Below are 21,652 nucleotides of genomic sequence, written 5' to 3' on the forward strand. Positions count from 1 at the left end.
ATGTATGGCCTTCATATTTTGTTTTAATTTCCGGCAAGAAATGAAATGCCTATAGTTTGTTGTTATTTCTGCACACTGTTTTCTGATATTCATAATTAGCTTTCCTAAAATAGTAGTTTTTTCACTGATTTTAGCCAGAGTATGAGCCTATATCTAATATAATCAATGGTGTACTCTTTTCATTAATGCAAATCAATGATGCTTATTTTAAAAATAAAATAAAATAAAAAACTCACTTGAACCGCATTAGCTTGTTCCTTATACCATTATGGATAAAGCTGGGTCCTTATCGTTTTCTTACTTACCTTCTAGATACCCACAGAACAGGCCTAATCCGGACACGTGTCGGCATTGCTTCAGATTTGAACGTAGCCGCATGCACTCCTTGTGGGATCCAGCGATACCTTCCGATGATTGTCGGTTGATCTTTCGCGCTTCTATCCTGTGCCTTCGAATCCTGCGCCCTGAAGAATGACCTAGACCATAAATAAATATATATACCAGAGGGTTTACTTAACATATAGAGCATTGTATCACTGCGAATTTTTACTTTTCCAAGAGCGCATACGTCGTCAGTTTGAGCCACAGCCAAAATTAGCTTTTAGCCAGTCCTTAGATTGAATCTTTGCATTGCATCACTGCCAATTTTCACATTTGCGGAGCCCATGCGTCGTCGGTTCGAATCACAGGCAAATTTTCCTTTTTAGTAAGTCGTTAGTTCGAATCTCCGCATTGCTCCTATTCGTGAATTTTCCCTCCATTGTAGTCGGTGGAGTTAATTTGAAGTGAAGAGCTTGCTTAATCATGTCGGATCCGAAATACACCTATCAATATCCAGGTGAAGGTTTGCTGTCCCTAATTCTGCCAGGCTTTGTGATTTCTTGATTTCTTTTTCATTAGAGTTGGTGAATTAAATGAAGTCTTAGGTTAGTGACGATGAAACAGCGGTAAGGCATATTTCTTTATTGTTCTTTCATGAGAATTGGTGAATTAAATGAAGTTTTAGGTTTTTGACGATGTAGCAGAGATAAGGCATATTCTTGATCTTTCTTTCATGAGAATTGGTGAATTAAATGAAGTTTTAGGTTTTTGACGATGAAACAGAGCTAAGGCATCTTTCTTGATTTTTCTTTCATGTGAATTAGTGAATTAAATGAAGTTTTAGGTTTTTGACGATGAGCAGAGCTAAGCCATATTTCTTGATTTTCTTTCATGAGAATTGGTGAATTAAATGAAGTTTTAGGTTTTTAACGATGAAGCAGAGCTAAGGCATATTTCTTGATTTTTCTTTCATGAGAATTGCTGAATTAAATGAATTTTTAGGTTTTTGACGATGAAACAGAGCCAAGGCATATTCTTGATTTATCTTTTCTGACAATTGGTGAATTAAATGAAGTTTTAGGTTTCTTGACGATGAAACAGAGCTTAAGGCATATTTGTCCATTGCAGGATACTCGCAAGGTTACGCATATCCCCAGCAACCGCCATCCGTGGCTGCGCCGCCACAGTACTCGCAGGTGCCGCCGCAGCCGCAGAAACGGCAGGGCTTTCTGATGGGATGGTGTGTAAATCTTCCTCTTTTTTTCATTTTATTTTTGAAGTTGATCGCGGCGAATTGATTGGGGTGTTTGTGTGGGCAATTTTGCTTGCAGCTTGGCGGCTCTGTGTTGCTGCTGCTTTCTGGATGAATGCTGCTTGTGATCCAACTGTCATTTGTGACTGTTGATCAGTTCCTGTACTTTCAGTAGCAATTGTATATTTGGCTTATGAATTGGGCTATGGCTAGACCGCCTTCTCTGGAAAGCTTCAAGAGTTGTTACATACCTCATTGTCATTTGTGACTGTTGATCAGTTCCTGTACTTTCAGTAGCAATTGTATATTTGGCTTATGAATTGGGCTATGGCTAGACCGCCTTCTCTGGAAAGCTTCAAGAGTTGTTACATACCTCATTGTCATTTGTGACTGTTGATCAGTTCCTGTACTTTCAGTAGCAATTGTATATTTGGCTTATGAATTGGGCTATGGCTAGACCGCCTTCTCTGGAAAGCTTCAAGAGTTGTTACATACCTCATTGTCATTTGTGACTGTTGATCAGTTCCTGTACTTTCAGTAGCAATTGTATATTTGGCTTATGAATTGGGCTATGGCTAGACCGCCTTCTCTGGAAAGCTTCAAGAGTTGTTACATACCTCATTGTCATTTGTGACTGTTGATCAGTTCCTGTACTTTCAGTAGCAATTGTATATTTGGCTTATGAATTGGGCTATGGCTAGACCGCCTTCTCTGGAAAGCTTCAAGAGTTGTTACATACCTCATTGTCATTTGTGACTGTTGATCAGTTCCTGTACTTTCAGTAGCAATTGTATATTTGGCTTATGAATTGGGCTATGGCTAGACCGCCTTCTCTGGAAAGCTTCAAGAGTTGTTACATACCTCGTCTTCATTGTTTGTATTATTTTATCTTGATATTTGTGCCAAAAAAGGAATACTGAAATTTTAAACATTTTACAGAGCAGCTATAAGTGTCCAGATATTACTGTTATTCGTTGTTATTTTAATTATTACGATGAGAGTACTTGATTTACGTTTTAATTTTTTTTATTTTTCAAATCTGGATTGGGTCTTCGCAAAAGCAATATACGTGTTTAATAGATATTAGAACACAAAACCTGTCTCTAATGGATATTGGAATATAAATTATGTTGCAGGCAATGCAAGCAAATTGTTGTAAAAAAAAATAAATCTAACACATGTAAACCAGGGGAGATTTAATGGATGTTTTAGGTTGGATTTGGGGGATCGACAAATTCGAAGCTGATACTTTGGATCTTTGACATATAATATCATTTGTATCAAATTTGTTGTTTAATAGTTTCTCAAACCTCAAAAACAAACTTTCAATATATAATATGGTTTAAGCAATGACTTATATTGCATGTCTCCTCTCTCTTATTTCCAATGTCCAATATGATGGACAAGGTGAATAAGGCAGTCAAACTTTCAGTATATTATGGTTTTAAGTAATGATTTATATTGCATATGAAGTTAATAAATTTTATTATTCCTTTGTGGTTAATCTTAATCCCAAATTCACCTGATCTCTTTTGTCTTAAAATAATTATCTCGCCCATATCATCACAATATTGACGATGAACTAGTGAGCCGACTTCAGGCTCAAAATTAAGTTTTGGTGCATAGCTCCATCGTATTTTCTACGTGAAAAATTTGACTGCTCATCATGACAAGGCTCATCAGGTTCGTATTTTCTGTGTGAAAAAATTGAATGCTCATCATGACAAGGCTCATCAGGTTCAGAACATGCTGACAGTGGCAGACCATTTTCATTCATAGCATGCTTCTCAAGAGTTCATTCACAACATGCTGTCAAGATTCATGTTTCATGTTTTCAGCATTATCACCAAGATCATTAACTTCTTCCCACTGTTCCTCTCCAGTACCAATTCGCAACCATACTCCCTAGGAAATTCAAGCACTAAGATCTTTTCAAATTCAAGCACCAAGATCTTTTCCTTGAAGTAAATATTTCAAGCACTTCAAGAATGATATGGTATATGTCCAACGAAGAAATGGATTTTTGATAGGGTATATGTCCAACTCTTATGTGAGAAGAAATGAAATCCATTTGAATATGTATAAATGTAAAGATGGAGGAAGTGCATCTAAAAAGTTGGAAAACTACCATCTAGAAATTTTGACATAAGTTCTAAAAAGTTGGAAAGTACCATCTAGTTGACCTAAGTTCTTATATTTATCTGGAGTGTAACATAAGTTGGAAAACTACCATCTAGTTGACATAAGTTCTTATATTTATCTGGAGTGTAACATAAGTTGGAAAACTACCATCTAGTTGACATAAGTTCTTATATTTATCTGGAGTGTAACATAAGTATGTAGAGTGTAATATAATATTTATGACATAAGTTCTTATATTTATCTGGAGTGTAACATAAGTTTTATTTATGTAGAGTGTAATATAATATTTATGTATTACAAAAATTGGAAAACTACCATCTAGAAATTTTGACATAAGTTTTTATATTTATCTGGAGTGTAACATAAGTTCTTATATTTATGTAGAGTGTAATATAATATTTATGACATAAGTTCTTATATTTATCTGGAGTGTAACATAAGTTTTATTTATGTAGAGTGTAATATAATATTTATGTATTATTTATGTAGAGTGTAATATAATATTTATGTAAAGTGTAATATAATGTGTCATTTTTTATTGTTAAAATATATATATTTGAATTCTAAATAGAGTATACATAAAATTAAATAAACGTTTTAATCATAAAACTTATTTTTTTCATAATATATACATAATTTTTTAAATGATATATAATATATACTTAATTTACAGAGTTTAGAGGAATCAAATTTCTTCACATGCAAATTTTTTTAGAATATAAAACACTGAGTTGTTTTTCATGCTATTTTTTAGAGTTTCTGAAATCTTGCTTTATGTTATTTAAACTAGTTTTTTCGCTGTGTATATGCGTTCAGCACCCTAAAAAACCTCAATGGAACTTTTATTGTGTAGGGGTTATCCATCAAATTTGTGACTTCAATGAATTCCTGTCGGATTTTTAGAGAAATTAGAATATACATTAAAATCAACTAGATAAAATACAATGTGTTGTTTTATTGTTAAATTGTATGTTTGAATACTAAATAGAATATACATAAGAGTAAATAAAAGTTTTAACAATAAAAACTTATTATTTAATGATATATAATATATATTTAATTTACATTAAAAATAAATTGCATCACATCTATGCTCAAATTAAAATAATTTTATTATTATTATTATATTTTTAAATATATTTTAATAGTAATTCCTATTAAAATAATTTTATTATTATTATTATATTTTTAAATTTATTTTAATATTAATTCTTATTAAAATATTTTATTGATAATTTACAAGGAATATATTTTATATAAACATTAAAATGTTTTATTTTAATATATATACGTAACTGATATCTATATAAATAGATAAATTAGTTAACATAAATTAATTAATATAGATTTTTAAATAATTTATTTAAATTTTTTATCTAAATATTTTTAAAAAATATAAAATTTAAACATTTATTCATATATTTTTTTATTTATTTAAATTTCTGGTCCTTGTAATAAACCACACAGATTAATTTCACAAATAAACAAACTTACATATTTCCTCTCACTAATTTATGAAATAAATCTCTCGACTCAACTATCAACTCAATTAAATGTATAGCTATAATCATTTTTCAAATATAACCAACTAGTAACTCGTTTGAACGCGATTAGCTTACTCCAATATGTATGTATATATGGGTGAAGGTTTGTCGTTATCGTTTTCTTACTTACGTTCTACGTGACCGACAGGGCAGGCCTAATCCGGACACGTGTCGGCTTTGCTTCAGATTTAAACGTTGCTGCATGCATGCCTTGTGGAATCCAGCGCTACCTCCCGAGGATTCTCGGTTGATCTTCGACGGTTCTATCCTGCATATTGAACAAAGGCCTAATATGTATACCAGCAAGTTTCTGCAAGATATAAAGCATTGCATCACCGCGAAATTTCACTTTTCCTGAACGCAGACGTGGTCAGTTCGAATCACAGGCAAAGTTTCCTTTTACCCAGTCTTTAGTTTGAATCTTTGCATTGCATCACTGAGAATTTTCACTTTTGCAGAGCCATACGTCGTCGGTTCGAATCACAAGGCAAATTTTCCTTCTAGTAAGTCGTGAGTTCGAATCTCCGCATCCTTTTCGTGAATTTTCCCTCCATTGTAGTCGGTGGAGTTCATTTGAAGTGAAGAGCTTGCTTAATCATGTCGGATCCGAAATACACTTATCAATATCCGGGTCAAGGTTTGCGTCCCTAATTCTGCCAGGCTTTGTGATTTCTTGATTTTTCTTTCGTGAGAATTGGTGAATTAAATGAAGTTTAAGGTTTTTGACGATGAAACAGAGCTAAGGCATATTTATTGATTTTTCTTTCATGAAAATTGGTGAATTAAATGGAGTTTTAGGTTTTTGACGATGAAACAGAGGTGAGGCATATTTCTTGATTTTTCTTTAATGAGAATTGGTGAATTCAATGAAGTTTTAGGTTTTTGACGATGAAACAGAGCTAAGGCATATTTCTTGATTTTTCTTTCATGAGAATTGGTGAATTAAATGAAGCTTTAGGTTTTTGACGATGAAACAGAGCCGAGGCATATTTCTTGATTTATGTTTCATTACAATTGGTGAATCAATTAAAGTTTTAGGTTTTTGACGATGAAACAGAGCCAAGGCATATTGCTCGATTTATCTATCATGACAATTGGTGAATTAAATGAAGTTTTAGGTTTTCGACGATGAAACAGAGCTAAGGCAATTTTGGCCATTGCAGGATACTCGCAAGGATACGCATACCCCCAGCAACCGCCGTCCGTGGTCGCGCCGCCACAGTACTCGCAGGTGCCGCCGCAGCCGCAGAGACGGCAGAGCTTTCTGCAGGGATGGTGTGTAAATTTTCCTTTTCTTGTCATTCAATTCTTGAATTTGATTGCGGCGAATGTAATGATATACGAATCTGGTTAGGGTTTGAGTATTGATTGGGCTGTTTGTTTGGGCAATTTTGCTTGCAGCTTGGCGGCTCTGTGTTGCTGCTGCCTTCTGGATGAATGCTGCTGTGATCCAACTGTCATTTGTGACTGTTGATCAGGCCCTGTACTTTCAAGAGCAATTGTATATTTGACTCGTGAATTGGGGTTAGACCGCCCTCATCTCAGCTGAAAGCTCCAGATCATCAGCCTTTGTGCCAGAAAGAACCAGAAAGAAATAAGCGTCGACGATAATTTTTTTGTTTATTATGATCTATTAATTGCTATTATTTAAAAACAAAAAATGTTTGTTATAATCTATTCTTTATGATGATTAATATTTAGATTTATCTTTCGAATTTATTTATTTTTTGTCAATGTGGATTCACTTGTGTCTCTATGTTTCAAATGCTTCCTATTTTATTTGTTAAATAAAATTGATCTCATCAGTCTTTGTGCCAGGAAGATATGTTAAATTTTAAACATTTACAGAACAGCCGTACGCGTCGAGGATTGTTATTAATTTTTTGTTTATTATAATCTATTCATAGCTATTATTTAAAAACAAAAAATGTTTGTTATAATCTATTCTTTATTATGATGATTAATATTTAGATTTATTTTTTTGTTTATTATAATCTATTCATAGCTATTATTTAAAAACAAAAAATGTTTGTTATAATCTATTCTTTATTATGATGATTAATATTTAGATTTATCTTTCGATTTTTTTTGTTTTAACCTGGATACACTGTATGTCTTTATCTTGTTTTTTTTTAAATATAACATTCTCATTCTTATTCACTTCCGCATTTCCGCATATTCACGTACTTCGTTGGTATCTTTAACAAATTTTTTTTCAAAAAACCAAAACTTTTTCATCCGGAAGTTGGTATCTTTAACAAAATTTTTTTCAAAAAACCAAAACTTTTTCATCCGGAAGCCGTTTTTAGAGCCGTTTTTTTTAATTGGCCTAATTTTTTTTGAGATCTTTCCATTGAAATGCTTAGTTTCAGCATCTATAGTTCCATTTCTGTTAAAATGGAAAGTCCATGCCAACCTATTCTTGACAGCACCAACTATTTCCAACGGTTGTCCTACATTGAACATTTACTTAGAAATAAAGGTCTTTATAGAATAGCCTCAGGCCTAGAGGCTAAACTTAAATATGAAGATAAGCAAGCCAAATGGGAAAATAGACAAGATCAAGCACGTACGTGGGTTGATAGGGATATCTATTCCTCCAGACCTTAGATTCCATATCGCAGAACTTGATACCCCTGATGAAGCAAAATAAAATGTTTGGAATTAGAAATGAAATTAGAACCAATCAACTCGAAAATGAGTTGCTTACGTTGGACCCCAATAACTTTTCTTCCATTGAAGATTTTTTGTCCAAGTTCAAGACTCTTAGAATTCTCTTGAAAGGTGTTAAGGTTAAGAAAGAAAATGGTAGCCTTATCTATTCCATTCTTACTAAGTTGGGACCAGCCTACTCTGTGTTTGTTTCCACCTTTCATTCTACAAGAGAAGCCTTTATTTCTCAAGGACAAGACTACAAGTCTCCCTCTTTTGATGTTTTTTGTGATTCTTTAATAAGAGAACAAGAAAAACTCTTACATCTTTGTCTTCTTATTATTGGAAACTCTTCTAAGAAACCCTTAGTAGCCCAGCAGCAACCAAAGTCAAAGAATCCTAAGAAGCAGCATCCTAAAAAGAATGGTCTTAAACCAAACAAGGCAATTTTAGTCTCAAAATGAAAAATCAATTCAACAAAATGATAAGGCAAATAAAAACAAAGGGAAGAAGATTGACGGACATTGCAACTTTTGTAATCGTTATGCCACTTAGAATCTAAATGCTTTAAAAAGATGGAAGCCTTGGAAGCAGTAATGAAGAAGCATAACATCCATTTGGAGCACTCTTCAACTTCATCTTCAGGAATAGCACTTTTTTCATGTCGTTGTCAAGCATCTCAGTCTAGTTATGCACTAAATGCATCTTCTTCTCATTATCATGAGTGGCTCATTGATTCTGGAGATTTTTATCACATTGCCAAAAACAAAGCCATGATTTCTTCTTTAAATGAGTGTATCACCAAAAATATATATGTTGGTGATGATAGATCTCTTAGTGTTGTAAGGACTGGAACCAAGGAAAATTTTAAGGATGAAAAATTTTCTTGAAGTTTAAAAACACTAGCAAATCTCAATAATCCTTAATATGCAAACTATAAATTGTTTATTGATACATTTGTAAAATTATTCAAATTTATAATGATTTTATATATAGTCTCTATATAATGTTAGCGATTTTTAAGGTAATTAGCGAATATTTTTTGTGGAAAAGTCATGGAAAATTTGCCCAATGGACGAACATTAACCCTAAAATTTTCCATGGAACTATTCATCTAGACAATGGTCAATTTAATGATGTATTATGTGTTCCTACCTTATATTGCAACCTTCTATTTGTATATCAGATAACTCATCTAGGTGAAGGTAAAGCCATCGAATTTCCACCTCATGATGTTGTAATCATGGACCTAAGAGATCCTAGACAGATTTTAGCTACTAGCATTGTTGATGATTCTACGAGGTTGTATAAGTTTAAAAACTTTGGATCATCAACTCTTCTCTCAATATTTGTTGCTCATAATGATGGCATGAGCGATTTGGTCACTTAAACTATCGCTCCCTTCAAAATATATGTAAGGAAAATATGGTGACATGTCTTCCTATGGTATCCTGCAGAGATGGTATTTGTTCCGGATGTGTACTCGGAAAAAATCATCGAGATAGTTTTGAAAAATGTGCCTCTTAGCATACCTCAGCCCCTTTACAGCTTGTGCACAGTAATTTACGTGGTCCACTTCCAGTTGTTTCATTCTCTAGCTACAAGTATTTCTCAACTTTCATTGATGATTTCTCCGCACTTGGGTATACTTCTTAAAACTCAAGAGTGAAGTCTTTCACATGTTCTTGGCCTTTAAGGCCTTTGTTGAGAAACAATCTGGACATCAAATTCTTAAGCTAAGATCTAATAATGGCGGAGAATATGTTTATCAACTTTTGCACTGAGCATGGAATTCAAATGCAACATATTGTTCCATATACTCCATAACAAAATGGTGTATCTGAAAGGAAGAATTGCACCTTAAAGGAAATGGCTAATTGTATTATTCAAACTAAAGGAACTAGTCTTAATTTCTGGGCAGAAGAAGTTAACAATGCAAACTACATAGTAAATCGCACTCCTACTAAGGTTTTAAAGAATATCACTCCAGAAAAAGCATGGATCTCAATTAAACCATATGTAAATCACTTTTGTGTTTTTGGAAGTGAAGCATGGGCCCATATTCCCCATGAGAAACATAAAGTCTTAGAACCTAAGATTGAAAAATGTATTTTTGTTGGATATTTTGAAGATGTCAAAGGACATAGACTTCTTCCACCTAAATCCAAAAATGTTATTCTTTTTGGATTTGCCTAAAAAAGAGATGTAAAGTTTGCTGAAAATATATCAGCCTACGAGCCTAGTTCGAAGGATGTGCCACCTCTCTCTATCCCTTCTACTTCTAAAAATATTTATTCTTCAGATGATGACAACGAGAATGACAATCCTCCCCCACCTTCTCAAGATCCTTCTTTAGCTCCTCAGCTTCCAAAATGAGTCTGTGCTACTCGGGATGCAGCAGGTGCTCTTGCAGGTCATCCTATAGATCAGTGACGTACACGGTCTTAGTTCAGTAGAGCCTCTTCTTTACTAGCTCAAGCTTCAGCAAATTATGATCCTGACACCTTTGCAGAAGCTTCAGGCCATCCAAATTGGGACGCAGCTACGAATGAAGAATATCGTTCATTATTGGAAAATGATACATGGGATCTTGTTCCTCTTCTAAAGGGACGAAAACTTGTTAGATGCAAATAGATTTACAAAACCAAGTTTGGACCAGATGGAAAAGTTGATAAACATAAAGCTCGTCTTGTTGCTAAGGGCTTTTCACAAGTTGAAGGCATTGACTATACTAAAACCTTCTCCCTTGTTTCCAAAATAAACTCTATTCACCTTGTTCTTTCCCTTGCTGCCTCTTTCAAATGGGAAGTCCATCAAATGGATGTTAAATCTACCTTCTTACATGGGGACTTGCATGAAGAAATCTATATGGAACAACCTCCTAGCTTTATACAAACAGACTCCAGCCTTGTATGTCGACTTAAAAAATCCCTTTATGGTCTCAAGCAAGCCCCTCGAGCTTGGTATGCCAAAATGGATAGCCTTCTTTTAGATACTGGCTTTTCTAGGTGTCAAACTGACAATACTATCTACACCAAGAAAGTGGGTAAGTCTCTTATCATTCTTGTTCTTTATGTTGATGATCTTATCCTTACTGCTAGTGATCCCAATCTTATAAACCATGTGAAGTCCAACCTTAAAAAGCAGTTTGAAATGATAGACTTAGGACACTTGCATTATTTTCTTGGTCTTCAAGTCTTGCAATCCAAGAAAGGTATTTCCATTTCCCAGTCCAAGTATGCCTGTGATCTTCTATGCCACTTTCACATGGAAGACTGTAAGTTAGCCCCTTCTCCCTTCATTCTGTTAGGTCCCTATACTTTATTGTTATTAGTGCAACCCCCTTATTATATTTTTGTGGCCATGTAGTACCAATATTGTTATTATTGTACCCCATAGAAGCCTACTATTGTTATTGTTGTGCCCTTACATTATTATTTTTATGTCGGCTCTGATTATATTATGACCTCTTAGACTTCTATATATAGAAAGGAGGGCTTGCCATTTGTATCATCCAAGAATTGTTCATCTATGTAATGTAAAGGAGGTTTCCCCCTCAAAGAGGCTAAAATCTAAGGCATTTATATTTCTTTTCTATCTTTTCATGAGCTGGTTTCATAACATTTGATATTAGAGCTTTGGATTCTAGGGTTTCGCTGCTCCAAAACAAGCCAGCATAGAATTTGCGCTATAACTTTTTTCTGCGACATTTCAGAAGCTAAAAAAAAACTCATTTGTGAAGAAATCGCGATGATCCGCATGTTTGAATTTCAGATCGTGTCTCGTTATATTTTCAGAGATATCATCTGACGAAATTAGGGTTTTTGCAAGCTCCAAAATTCCATCTCAAACAGGTCATCAAGGAATTTTCGCTATAGTTTTGTTTCTACGACATTTCAGACTCTAAAATAAAAACCCATTTGAGAGGAAATCGTGGTGAATATTAAGCTCGAATTTCAGATCTTGTTGTGCTATATTTTCGAAGATATCATCCAAGACATTTAGGGGTTTTGCAGGATCCCGAATTACATCCCAAATAGGCGACCTTGGGAAAATAGTCATAACTTTCTCTCTGAGCATCAGATTGAAATTTTGTAAGAAATTACATAAAAAGGATGGACTGTACTTCTCTGTGTAGCATTTTTAGGTCCGAAGGTCGAAACAGGGACACATGGAACTTCGTACAAGTTTGCTCTACTGAAAAAAGTATATAATCAGGTCATCTTGGGAGATTGGGCATAACTCTTTCTTGGAGAATCCAATTTCGATCAGACTTGTGGCATTGGAAGGAGGATGCAGAGGGATACCACAGGTTGCAATTACAGACCTTGGAGATCTGAACTTTCAGAGATACAATAGATTGAAGATTGAGATCTTAAAAGCAAGAAAAAGAATGACTCGAATCAAGAAAATAGAAACACCTAGTAATCAAAATTTGATGGATGATTTGAAGAATGCTATTGATGCTAAGATAAATAGTTTTATCTTTGCCATGGAAGTTGATATTGATGGTATGAAAGAATATTGGAAGAAAGGCATGGAATATTTGAAGAAAAACATGGAAGGTTTGAAGGAAGGTGTGACAAAGTTGCTACAAGAAAGACCTCCTAATGGCAAAAAGGTAGTAGAGGAAACTCATGATGAGAAAAAAATTAATGATGATCATGATTTCATAGAATCTAACGTTGGATTGAAGATCCAGCATATTCCAAAGATAGATATGAGGAATTTTGATGGTAAGGATCCCATAACATGGATACTACAAATGGAGAAATATTTTGATCTACATGAGGTGCAACTATTACAAAAGGTATGTATTGCATCTTTATATTTAGAACCGAATCAATTTTTATTGTATGAAGGGCTTTTTTATCATAAACCACTTTTCACGTGGTCAATTTTCACAAAGGAAATGATAGCACATTATAAGGATACAAATAGAAACACCTTCTTTAGCTAATTGATAAATCTCAAACAAAATGGTTCAATGGCAGAGCACATCGAGGACTTTCAAAAATTGAATATAAGGTTAAATGATATTCCAGAGAAGAAAAGGATTGATGTCTTCATAAGGACTTTAGAGGATAACATTCAACATGAGGTTCGTCTTTGGGAACCTGATTCATTGGAGAAGGAATTCAGGTTGGCAAGAAAAATTGAAAGCGGAATTATGGAAACAAGGAATCCCACCACTCACAACTATAAATATGGAAGTGTTTTTGCTTCTAGCCTTCCACAACCTACAAGGTTTACACCACAACAATTGGAAGAAAAAAGTGAAAAAAGGATTTGTTACATTTGTGATAGCAAATACACTAAAGGTCATAAGTGTGCTGAGAAGAAATTATTTTACATAGATTGTGAAAAGGAGGAAGAAAAGGATCAAGAAACATCAAATGAAGAGGACATACACCAGGAACTAACCCCAGAGAAATAAGAAATGGATCCTACCATATCTTGTAAAGAATTGGCAAGAATTACCACTCCTCAAACTCTCAAGATAGGACATCTCAAGAAGAAAAAGGTTCAAGAAGTGAAAGATCACATTGAGAAAGAAGAAATGAATCCAACCATATCTTATAATGCATTGGTTGGAATTACCACTCCTCAAACTATCAAGATAGGAGGACATATCAAGAAGAAAAAGGTAATAGTGTTGATTGATTCGGGCAGTACCCATAAATTTATTCATTGTAACATAGCCAAGGAATTGAATTGCTTCCTATATCCAGCACCAGAGTGTCAAGTGATGGTTGCAAGTGGAGGAACCATAAATTGCTCTGGAAAGTGCCATAATATCAAGCTATCCATGGGAGAATATGTATTGAATAGCCCAATTCTTTCCATTCCAATGGGTGGTGTTGATGTTGTACTAGGAGTCCAATGGCTACAATCCTTGGGTATAATAGCTTTTAATTTTCAAGAACGTTTCATGAAATTTTCTTCAGAAGGAAATGAAGTTGAATTAAGGGGTATCACAGGGAAACCAGGAAATATAATCAGCTCTAACGGAATGAAAAATCTTCTAAAGAAAGAACAAAGAGGTGTAATTGCACAATTATGTTCACTAGAGGTTCTCACATCAAAATCATCTATTTCTCCAGATCTCCAAAAGGTATTGGACAATCATTCCAAGGTATTTGAGACTGCCAAAGGCCTCCTACCTATTTGTGATCATGATCATGCTATTCATTTGATTCTTGATCTGATAATCACCCTATGAGTGACCTCAGTAAAGATTTATTTAACAGAAGGTATTACAGACTCATGTGCTGGTGTGTGTCTTTCGTGTTATTGAAACAACAGATCGATCAGATTGCGAATACATGGACATTTTGAATGGAAAGACAGCAGAGAAATGCAATAAGCATACACAAAGACACAAGCAATTTTTAATAAGGAGTTCACCCTATTCTCCAGGGCTACGTCTTCGGTCCAGCTTCAGTGGTGGCCTTATTTTATTATGTCTTTGAGTAGAGAAATTAAAATACAGGGACTCAATATGAGTTCTCTCGAAGCAGATTTTGCTTGGCAGGGTGGTTCTTGGATTCCCCAAGCCACTTGGAGTACACAGACTCTTGTTGTTCCTACCATCTCTGTGACTCTCAGTCTACAGTGGAAAGATCCAACTGTGATGCTCAATCCGGACAGATTCCTCGATGGGAAGGCTTGATTCTTCAAGCTCTCTAGTGCTCGATGCTGCCTGTGGTCAGCTCGGCCCTCTGTCTTTATTGCTTCTGTGCTCAGTCCTCCTCTTTGGGTTCACTGTTCACTATCTTTCTTGGTCGCTTGGACTCCTTGATCTGAATCTCTCTTCTGATCTCCAATCTCCATTCGACTGTCTCCATTCATGGCTTTAGTCATTCAATCCTCAACCTATTCGTTTCCCCTTCTTCCTGCGTCGATTCGCCTATTGCCTGTGTGCTTGGAATTCCCTGTTCGGCGTCAGCATAACGCTTAGGAAGTAACCACATGTCTCCATCAAAATTGCGCCAGCCCGGTTGTCAATTTGTTCCTTTCTCCACCCTGGCAGTCAACGGATTTCAAATCCTCTTAAATTGTGGCTTAATCCTCTGTCAATTACGCTCTGTCTATCTGGCGCAATCTAAGTCGTCCGATCTGGGCTCCTCCAAATCCAATGTCATTCGCACGTCGAGCGCAGTTGACTTGCTCGACCGATAACGCGCGATCGCGGCGGTTTTTCTCTCTCCTCTGCTGCCACGCGTCGATCACTGATTATGATCGCTCCACTTTCTCCAAAACCTCTTACCATTCAAGGGCATCCCGATCAAACCGCCAGTTTCCAGGCCGTGGGTCCCACCATCATACATTGGCGCTTTTTCCTTTTTCCGCCCGCGGTCCTTTGGCTCCCCGATGTGACCGAGTGCTTAAGCCCTACCATTTCGACCCTGTTTTCCCAACGATGTGTGTTAGTGCTAAGCACTAATGCGCATCGAAAACTAGCTTCTTTTCCCATTCTGGGGCTCCTAGGGGCTATTTTGACCTCCTGCGCAATCTCCATGGGCGTCGGTCAGCGCGCTTTGACCGAGGTCCTCATCGTTCCACGTCGGCTGCCATGGCCACTGGTTCAGGGGGTTTTCGAGTGCTGTTTTGGATTCTTCAAGGATTTGTCTCGTCCCGATATGGTCATGGTTTTATGACAGTTGTTTCTGGATCCGATTCAGATCACGGCCTCCCAACTGAAAAGCTTTTGGACCACCAAAAGTTGGTTTTCTTCAAGCATCGACTAAGTGAGGAAACTGTTGTCTCACTTGTCCAATCTCAATCCACTTCGCACTGCTCGGCTTCAAACCTTTAAGCCCAATCCTGAGGTATTCCACCTGTCCACTGTGCATCATCCTTACCTTCATGTCTAGCACTGTATCTTCCTGCAACTCATTAAGATATTCAGGTAGTAGATCATCAAAAGAAGGCAATTGACTCTGTTAGTCAGGGTCCTCAATTATTGAAGGCTCAAACAACCTCAAGCAATCTGCATTCACGACTGAGTAGATGTGCATGTAAGCTGGCAGATCAAGGCAAAAAGCATTTTCACCAATCTTCTCAAGTATCCTGAAGTGTCCATACCTGATAGGTTTTAGCTTCTTACCTTCACCTTGCATCCTGTCCTTGCTTATATACAACCAGACTTGGTCTCCAACTTGAAAACTATGCTCCATCCGATGCTTATCATGCCTAGTCTTGTACTTGGCTTGGCTCTTTTCCAGTTGCTCCTGTACTGCCTGGTGGATCTCCTGGATCTGTTCGATGAACCTAGTTGCTTTGTCCACATCATTGTGTCCATCAACCATGGTATCTTTACCAAAGACAAAATCCAAGGGAAACCTTGGTATGAAACCAAAGCAAGTCTCAAAAGGAGATCTCTGTGTAGAAGAGTGTTTGGCTCTATTGTAAGCATGCTGCACATAGCACAAGTGCTTATCCCAAAGCTTAGGATGTTTGTTGCAATATCCTCTCAATAACTGGATCACTATCTTGTTAACTACTTCTGTCTGGCCATCTGTTTGTGGATGAAAAGTTGTACTTTTATTTAATTTGGTGTCCATTAGTTCCCACAAACTGGACCAAAACTTTCCCACAAATCGGGTGTCTCGATCAAATATAATAGAAGTGGGTAATCCAAAATGAACCCATACATGTTCAAAGAATAATTTTGTAGTTTGTTCAGTTGTAATCAGTTTGCTACAGGGTATCAAAGTACACATTTTGCTAAACCTATCCATAACAACATATAGATAATCATGACCTGTCCTAGATTTGGGCAGTCCTCCAACAAAATCCATGGAAATGCTCTCCCAAGGGTGAGAAGGAACTCACAATGGAGTGTACAAGCCTATTTTTCTGTTGTTGGGCTTGCTTTTAGCACACATAGCACACCCCTTTACATATCTAGAAACTATCTCATTCATTTTCGGCCAATAACAGAACCTTTGCAGCTGTGCAACTGTTTTACTTACCCCAAAGTGACCTGATATCAGAGAATTGTGGGCTTCCCTAATTATCTTTGCTCTCTCAGTTTGTGGAATGCAGAGTTTCCCACAATGATATAAGAGTCGATCCTTCACATGATAGTCCAATTCTTCTACTCTTTTTCCTTGACTCAAAGTTGCATATACATATCTAAAGTCCACGTCCTGAGCATATTGTTCTATGTAGCTTTCATGTAACACAGAATTATGCTTAAGGATGGTAGATGCATTTATAATGGGTCTAGATAACATGTCTGCAACCTTGTTATGTATGCCCTTTTTATATTCGATGACTAAATGAAACTATTGTAGAAATCCCATCCATCTGTAATGTCTTGATTGTTGCAACTTAGTTTGGGAGTGTAGATATTGAAGTGGTTGATGATCAGTATGTAAATTACTATTTCTTTGCCCATTAAATAATGTTTCCACTTTTTCACACTCTGAACTAATGCATACAATTCTTTACCATAGGTAGGATAGTTGACAACTGCAGGATTAAAAGTCTCAGAATGATAACATATGGCTTTACCGTGCTGTGTCAACACTGCTCCCATGGCATAGTCACTGGCATCAGTTTGGATCTCAAAATGGTCTTTGTAGATCTGACAGTGCTAGTACAGGTGTTGTACTAATTTTGTCTTTCAAGGTGTCAAAGGCTTTCTGCTGTTTGCCTCCCCACTGAAACACCTTGTTCAATCCTGTCAAAGCATGTAAGGGAGCTGCAATTGAGGAAAAGTTTGAAATGAACTTCCTCCAATACTGCGCTGCTCCTAAGAAGCTTCTCACTTCTGTAGTGGACTGGGGTTTAGGCCAATTTACAATGACTGCCACTTTAGAGGGATCTATTTTCAGTTCACCTCCCCCTACTATATGACCCAAATAATTTAGAGAGGTTTTTCCAAATTCACATTTGGAGAGTTCAACCTAAATTTTTTCTCTTTTCAAAACATCTAATGTCTGCTTAACATGCTTTAAATTTTCTTCCCACATTTTACTAAAAATCAGAATGTCATCCAGATACACAATAACAAAATCATCAAGAAAAGGTCTGAGTACATCATTCATTAATCTCATGAAAGTAGCAGGGGCATTGGTCAAGCCAAAAGGCATAACCAGCCATTCATACAATCCCTGCTTTATTTTGAAAGCAATCTTCCATGCATCTTGCTCTGCAATTCTGACCTGATGGTATCCACTGTGCAAATCCAACTTGGTGAAATAAACAACTTCCTTCAATTGATCTAAAAGATCATCTATGCGAGGAAGGGGATAACGATTTTTTATCGTTATTTTATTTAGTGCTCGGTAATCAATGCACATTCTCCACGAGCCATCTTTCTTTCTCACCAAAACGATTGGTGACCCACATGGTGATGTGTTAGGCCTAATGAACCCTTTCTCGAGCAACTCCTGCACCTGCTTCTTGATTTCAGCATTCTCTAAAGCAGATAACCTGTACATCCCAATGTTAGGCAAAGGAACATCTTGCTGCAAAATAATATCATGTACTATTTCCTTTTTGGGTGGCAAACCTTGAGGTTCTTGAAACAAGACATCATACTCTGAAACAATCTTTTCTATATCAGCTTGTTGATCAGAATTACAACCCTTAAATACATTAGTTTTATCAGTTTTCTTTTCTTTTACGACCATTAGTAAGAACTGTTTGCATGAATTTATCATTCTTTTCATCTGTCCTAAGTTTATGAGAGTATAATTATTCTTAAGCTTATGAGCTCTTACAAAGTATTCGATTCCATCTTTAACAAGCAGATACTTGTTCTCAGCTCTATAGAAAATAGCCTTTCTATCATACAAGTAAGGACTTCCTAAAACAATTCCACATATATCCAAAGGAATTACATCTAACTCAACCTCATCTACAAATGCTAACCCAAAAGAAAACTTGAGTTTGCACTGTCTAGTCACTTGTAGTTGTGCTTTATCATTCAACCATCCTAATGGGTATGGCTTCTTATGAGGTGTAGTTGCTAATCCCAATTTCTTTACAATTGCTTCAGAAATCAGATTTACTTGTGAGCCACTATCAAACAAAGTATCAATCTTTTGATATTTGGAAACAACTCGAATATGGAAAAGCTCACGCCTTTTTCTCTCATGTTCTTCATCAATAACAGATTGAGCAGAATTACTAGTAGATGCTTCAGAATTCTTACCTTTCATACCTGTGGCTACTATGATTGTTTCATCTCCCGAATCTGACCCCAAATCCTTCTGAATAACTGCAGCAGTCATCTTCTTCTTGCCCTCGGAATTCTTAGGTCTCAGCTCTGGATGCAGAATCCAACAGTGCTCATCATCATGCCCCTCCTTTTTACAGTGAGTGCACGAAGCTTTGAATTTTTGTGCAGTGTTAGCCTTCCTTGCTTTCCATTTCTGCTTTCTTTTCTCCTTGCTTTTGCTTACAGTGGGTTGGGATGATACCCCAACTTCTGGATTTCCATTCTTTCCTCTAGCTTCTAGATTAGTAGCTTGTACAGATACCTCATCTATACTAGTGGGATTAAACATGAGGATGGTATGCCTCATTTAGCTATGTAGACCACCAATGTACTTCAAAAGAGTTTCTGGTGAGTCTAATGAAATGCCTAGCATCAATTCTCTCTTTCGGAACTCTTGAGTATACCCTTGTACACTTTTCCCTTTCAACTGCCGAAGAGTTTGCCAACTCATCATGGTTTGTTGCATGTAGGCCAATGGATAGAACTGCTTTCTGATGGCAGAAACAAAGTCACTCCAAACAAAGATGGTCTTACCATGCTTCTTCACATCAGCTTGGGTTCTGCCTTCCCACCAAACTAAGGCAGTGCCTCCTAGGTGTAGGCTTGCCAGCTGAATCTTACTCTTGTCTGAGTCTATATTTTGTACTCTGCAATACACATCAATTTGTGTTATCCAATTGTCCAAATTTTCAGCATTCAACTCTCCATCATATATAGGCAAATCAAATTTAACATCTAAATTAATCAAAGATGCTTTCTTATTATGCACAGGGCTACTAGGAGGTGTAGGGAAGCTTTCTTCTTTTCCCTTCCCTTTGGAGTGGTCATGGGAATGAGATTCATCTTCTTCTTTATCTTGCTTAGAGCCTGATGAATCTTCATCCTTATGCTTTCTAAAGTGCCTATACATTTCTTCTACCATAGACTTCATAGTTAGGAAACTTTCTAGGAATTGAGGGTCTAGCCCTACAGAACCTTCTTCTGACATTGTCTTTCGAGAATAGACTCTCCCAATTTCAGGATTAGTTTCCACCAATTCTCCTTCTCCTAGTTTGAGCTTTGATCTAGTGATCATTCACAGCTAAACCAACACAAGCTTGTCTAACCTTACAACCTAGAGCTCTGATACCACTTGATCTAATAATCACCCTATGAGTGACTTCAGTAAATATTTATTTAACAGAATGTATTACAGACTCATGTGCTGGTGTGTGTGTTCCGTGTTATTGAAACAACGGATCGATCAGATTGCCAATACACATACATTTTGAATGGAAAGACAGCAGAGAAATGCAGTAAGCAGACACAAAGACACAAACAATTTTTAATAAGGAGTTCACCCTATTCTCCAGGGCTACGTCTCCGGTCCAGCTTCAGTGGTGGCCTTATTTTATTATGTCTTTGAGTAGAGAAATTAAAATACAGGGACTCAATATGAGTTCTCCTAAAGTAGATTTTTCTTGGCAGGGTGGTTCTTAAATTCCCCAAGCCACTTGGAGTACAAAAACTCTTGTTTTTCCTACCAGCTCTGTGACTCTCGGTCTACAGTGGAAAGAGCCAACTGTGATGCTCAATCTGGACAGATTCCTCGATGGGAAGGCTTGATTCTTCAAGCTCTCTGGTGCTCGATGTTGCCTATGGTCAGCTCGGCCCTCTACCTCCTCTGCTTGGCTTTACTGCTCTCTGTGCTCAGTTCTACTCTCTGGGTTCACTGTTCACTATCTTTCTTGGTCGCTCGGACTCCTCGATCTGAATCTCTCTTCTGATCTCCAATCTCCATTCGACTATCTTCGTTCATGGCTTTAGCCATTCGATCCTCCGCTTGTTCATTTCCCCTTCTTCCTGTGTCGATTCGCCTGTCGCCTGTGTGCTTGGAATTCCCTTTTCGGTGTCAACATAACACTTAGGAAGTAGCCACGTGTCTCCATCGGAACTGCGCCAGCCCGCTTGTCGATTCGTTGATTTCTGCACTGGGGCAGTCAACGGATTTCAAATCCTCTTAAATCATGGCTTAATCCTCTGCCAATTCTGCTCTATCTAGCGGGCGCATTCTCAACCGTCCGATCTGGGCTCCTCCAGATCCAACGTCATTCGCATGTCGAGCACGGTTGACTTGCTCAACCGATAATGCGTGATCGCGGCGGTTTTTCTCTCTCCTCTGCTGCCACGCGTCGATCGCTGATTGTGATCGCTCCGCTTTCTCCAAAACCTCTTATTGTTCAAGGGTGTCTCGATCAAACCACCGGTTTCCAGGCCATGGGTCCCACCATCATACATTGGCGCTTTTTCCTTTCTCTGCCCGTGGTCCTCTGGCTCCCCGACATGACCGAGTGCTTAAGCCCTACCATTTCGGCCATGTTTTCTTAGCGATGCGTGTTAGTGCTAAGCACTAACGTGCATCGAAAACCAGCTTCTTTTCCCATTCCAGGGCTCCCAGGGGCTATTTTGACCTCCTACGCAGTTTCCATGGGCCTCAGTCAGCGCGCTTTGACCGAGGTCCTCGTC

The 21,652-nt window shown here is 37.0% G+C and overlaps 1 protein-coding gene and 1 long non-coding RNA gene across 2 annotated transcripts; both read left to right on the top strand.

Annotated features, from left to right (window-relative positions):
• Positions 1–400: 400 nt before the first annotated feature.
• On the top strand, positions 401–1,787 carry LOC149138918 (uncharacterized). The gene is made up of 3 exons (XR_016264369.1): positions 401–838; positions 1,450–1,561; positions 1,653–1,787. It is a non-coding gene; the product is annotated as an uncharacterized LOC149138918 (long non-coding RNA).
• Positions 1,788–5,480: 3,693 nt separating this feature from the next.
• LOC149138919 (uncharacterized) lies at positions 5,481–6,816 on the top strand. Its single transcript, XM_089449795.1, has 4 exons — positions 5,481–5,628; positions 5,718–5,896; positions 6,423–6,534; positions 6,661–6,816. Exons 2-4 carry the CDS (start codon positions 5,857–5,859, stop codon positions 6,731–6,733), a joined length of 225 nt encoding a protein of 74 aa, XP_089305921.1. The 5' UTR covers positions 5,481–5,628; positions 5,718–5,856; the 3' UTR covers positions 6,734–6,816.
• The last annotated feature ends 14,836 nt before the right edge of the window (positions 6,817–21,652 follow it).

The sequence above is a fragment of the Pinus tabuliformis genome, chromosome X (assembly GCF_031772625.1).
Source record: "Pinus tabuliformis cultivar Carrire ecotype Pingquan chromosome X, CPIR1, whole genome shotgun sequence".
NCBI lineage: Eukaryota > Viridiplantae > Streptophyta > Pinopsida > Pinales > Pinaceae > Pinus > Pinus tabuliformis.

What these genes read in the sequence shown, in the direction of transcription:
- LOC149138919 (XM_089449795.1), top strand. Translation starts at nt 5,857, where the DNA reads ATGTCGGATCCGAAATACACTTATCAATATCCGGGTCAAG. An exon ending in TTATCAATATCCGGGTCAAG is followed by an intron (nt 5,897 to 6,422) that starts GTTTGCGTCCCT and finishes TGGCCATTGCAG; the next exon opens with GATACTCGCAAGGATACGCA. An exon ending in CAGAGCTTTCTGCAGGGATG is followed by an intron (nt 6,535 to 6,660) that starts GTGTGTAAATTT and finishes TTTTGCTTGCAG; the next exon opens with CTTGGCGGCTCTGTGTTGCT.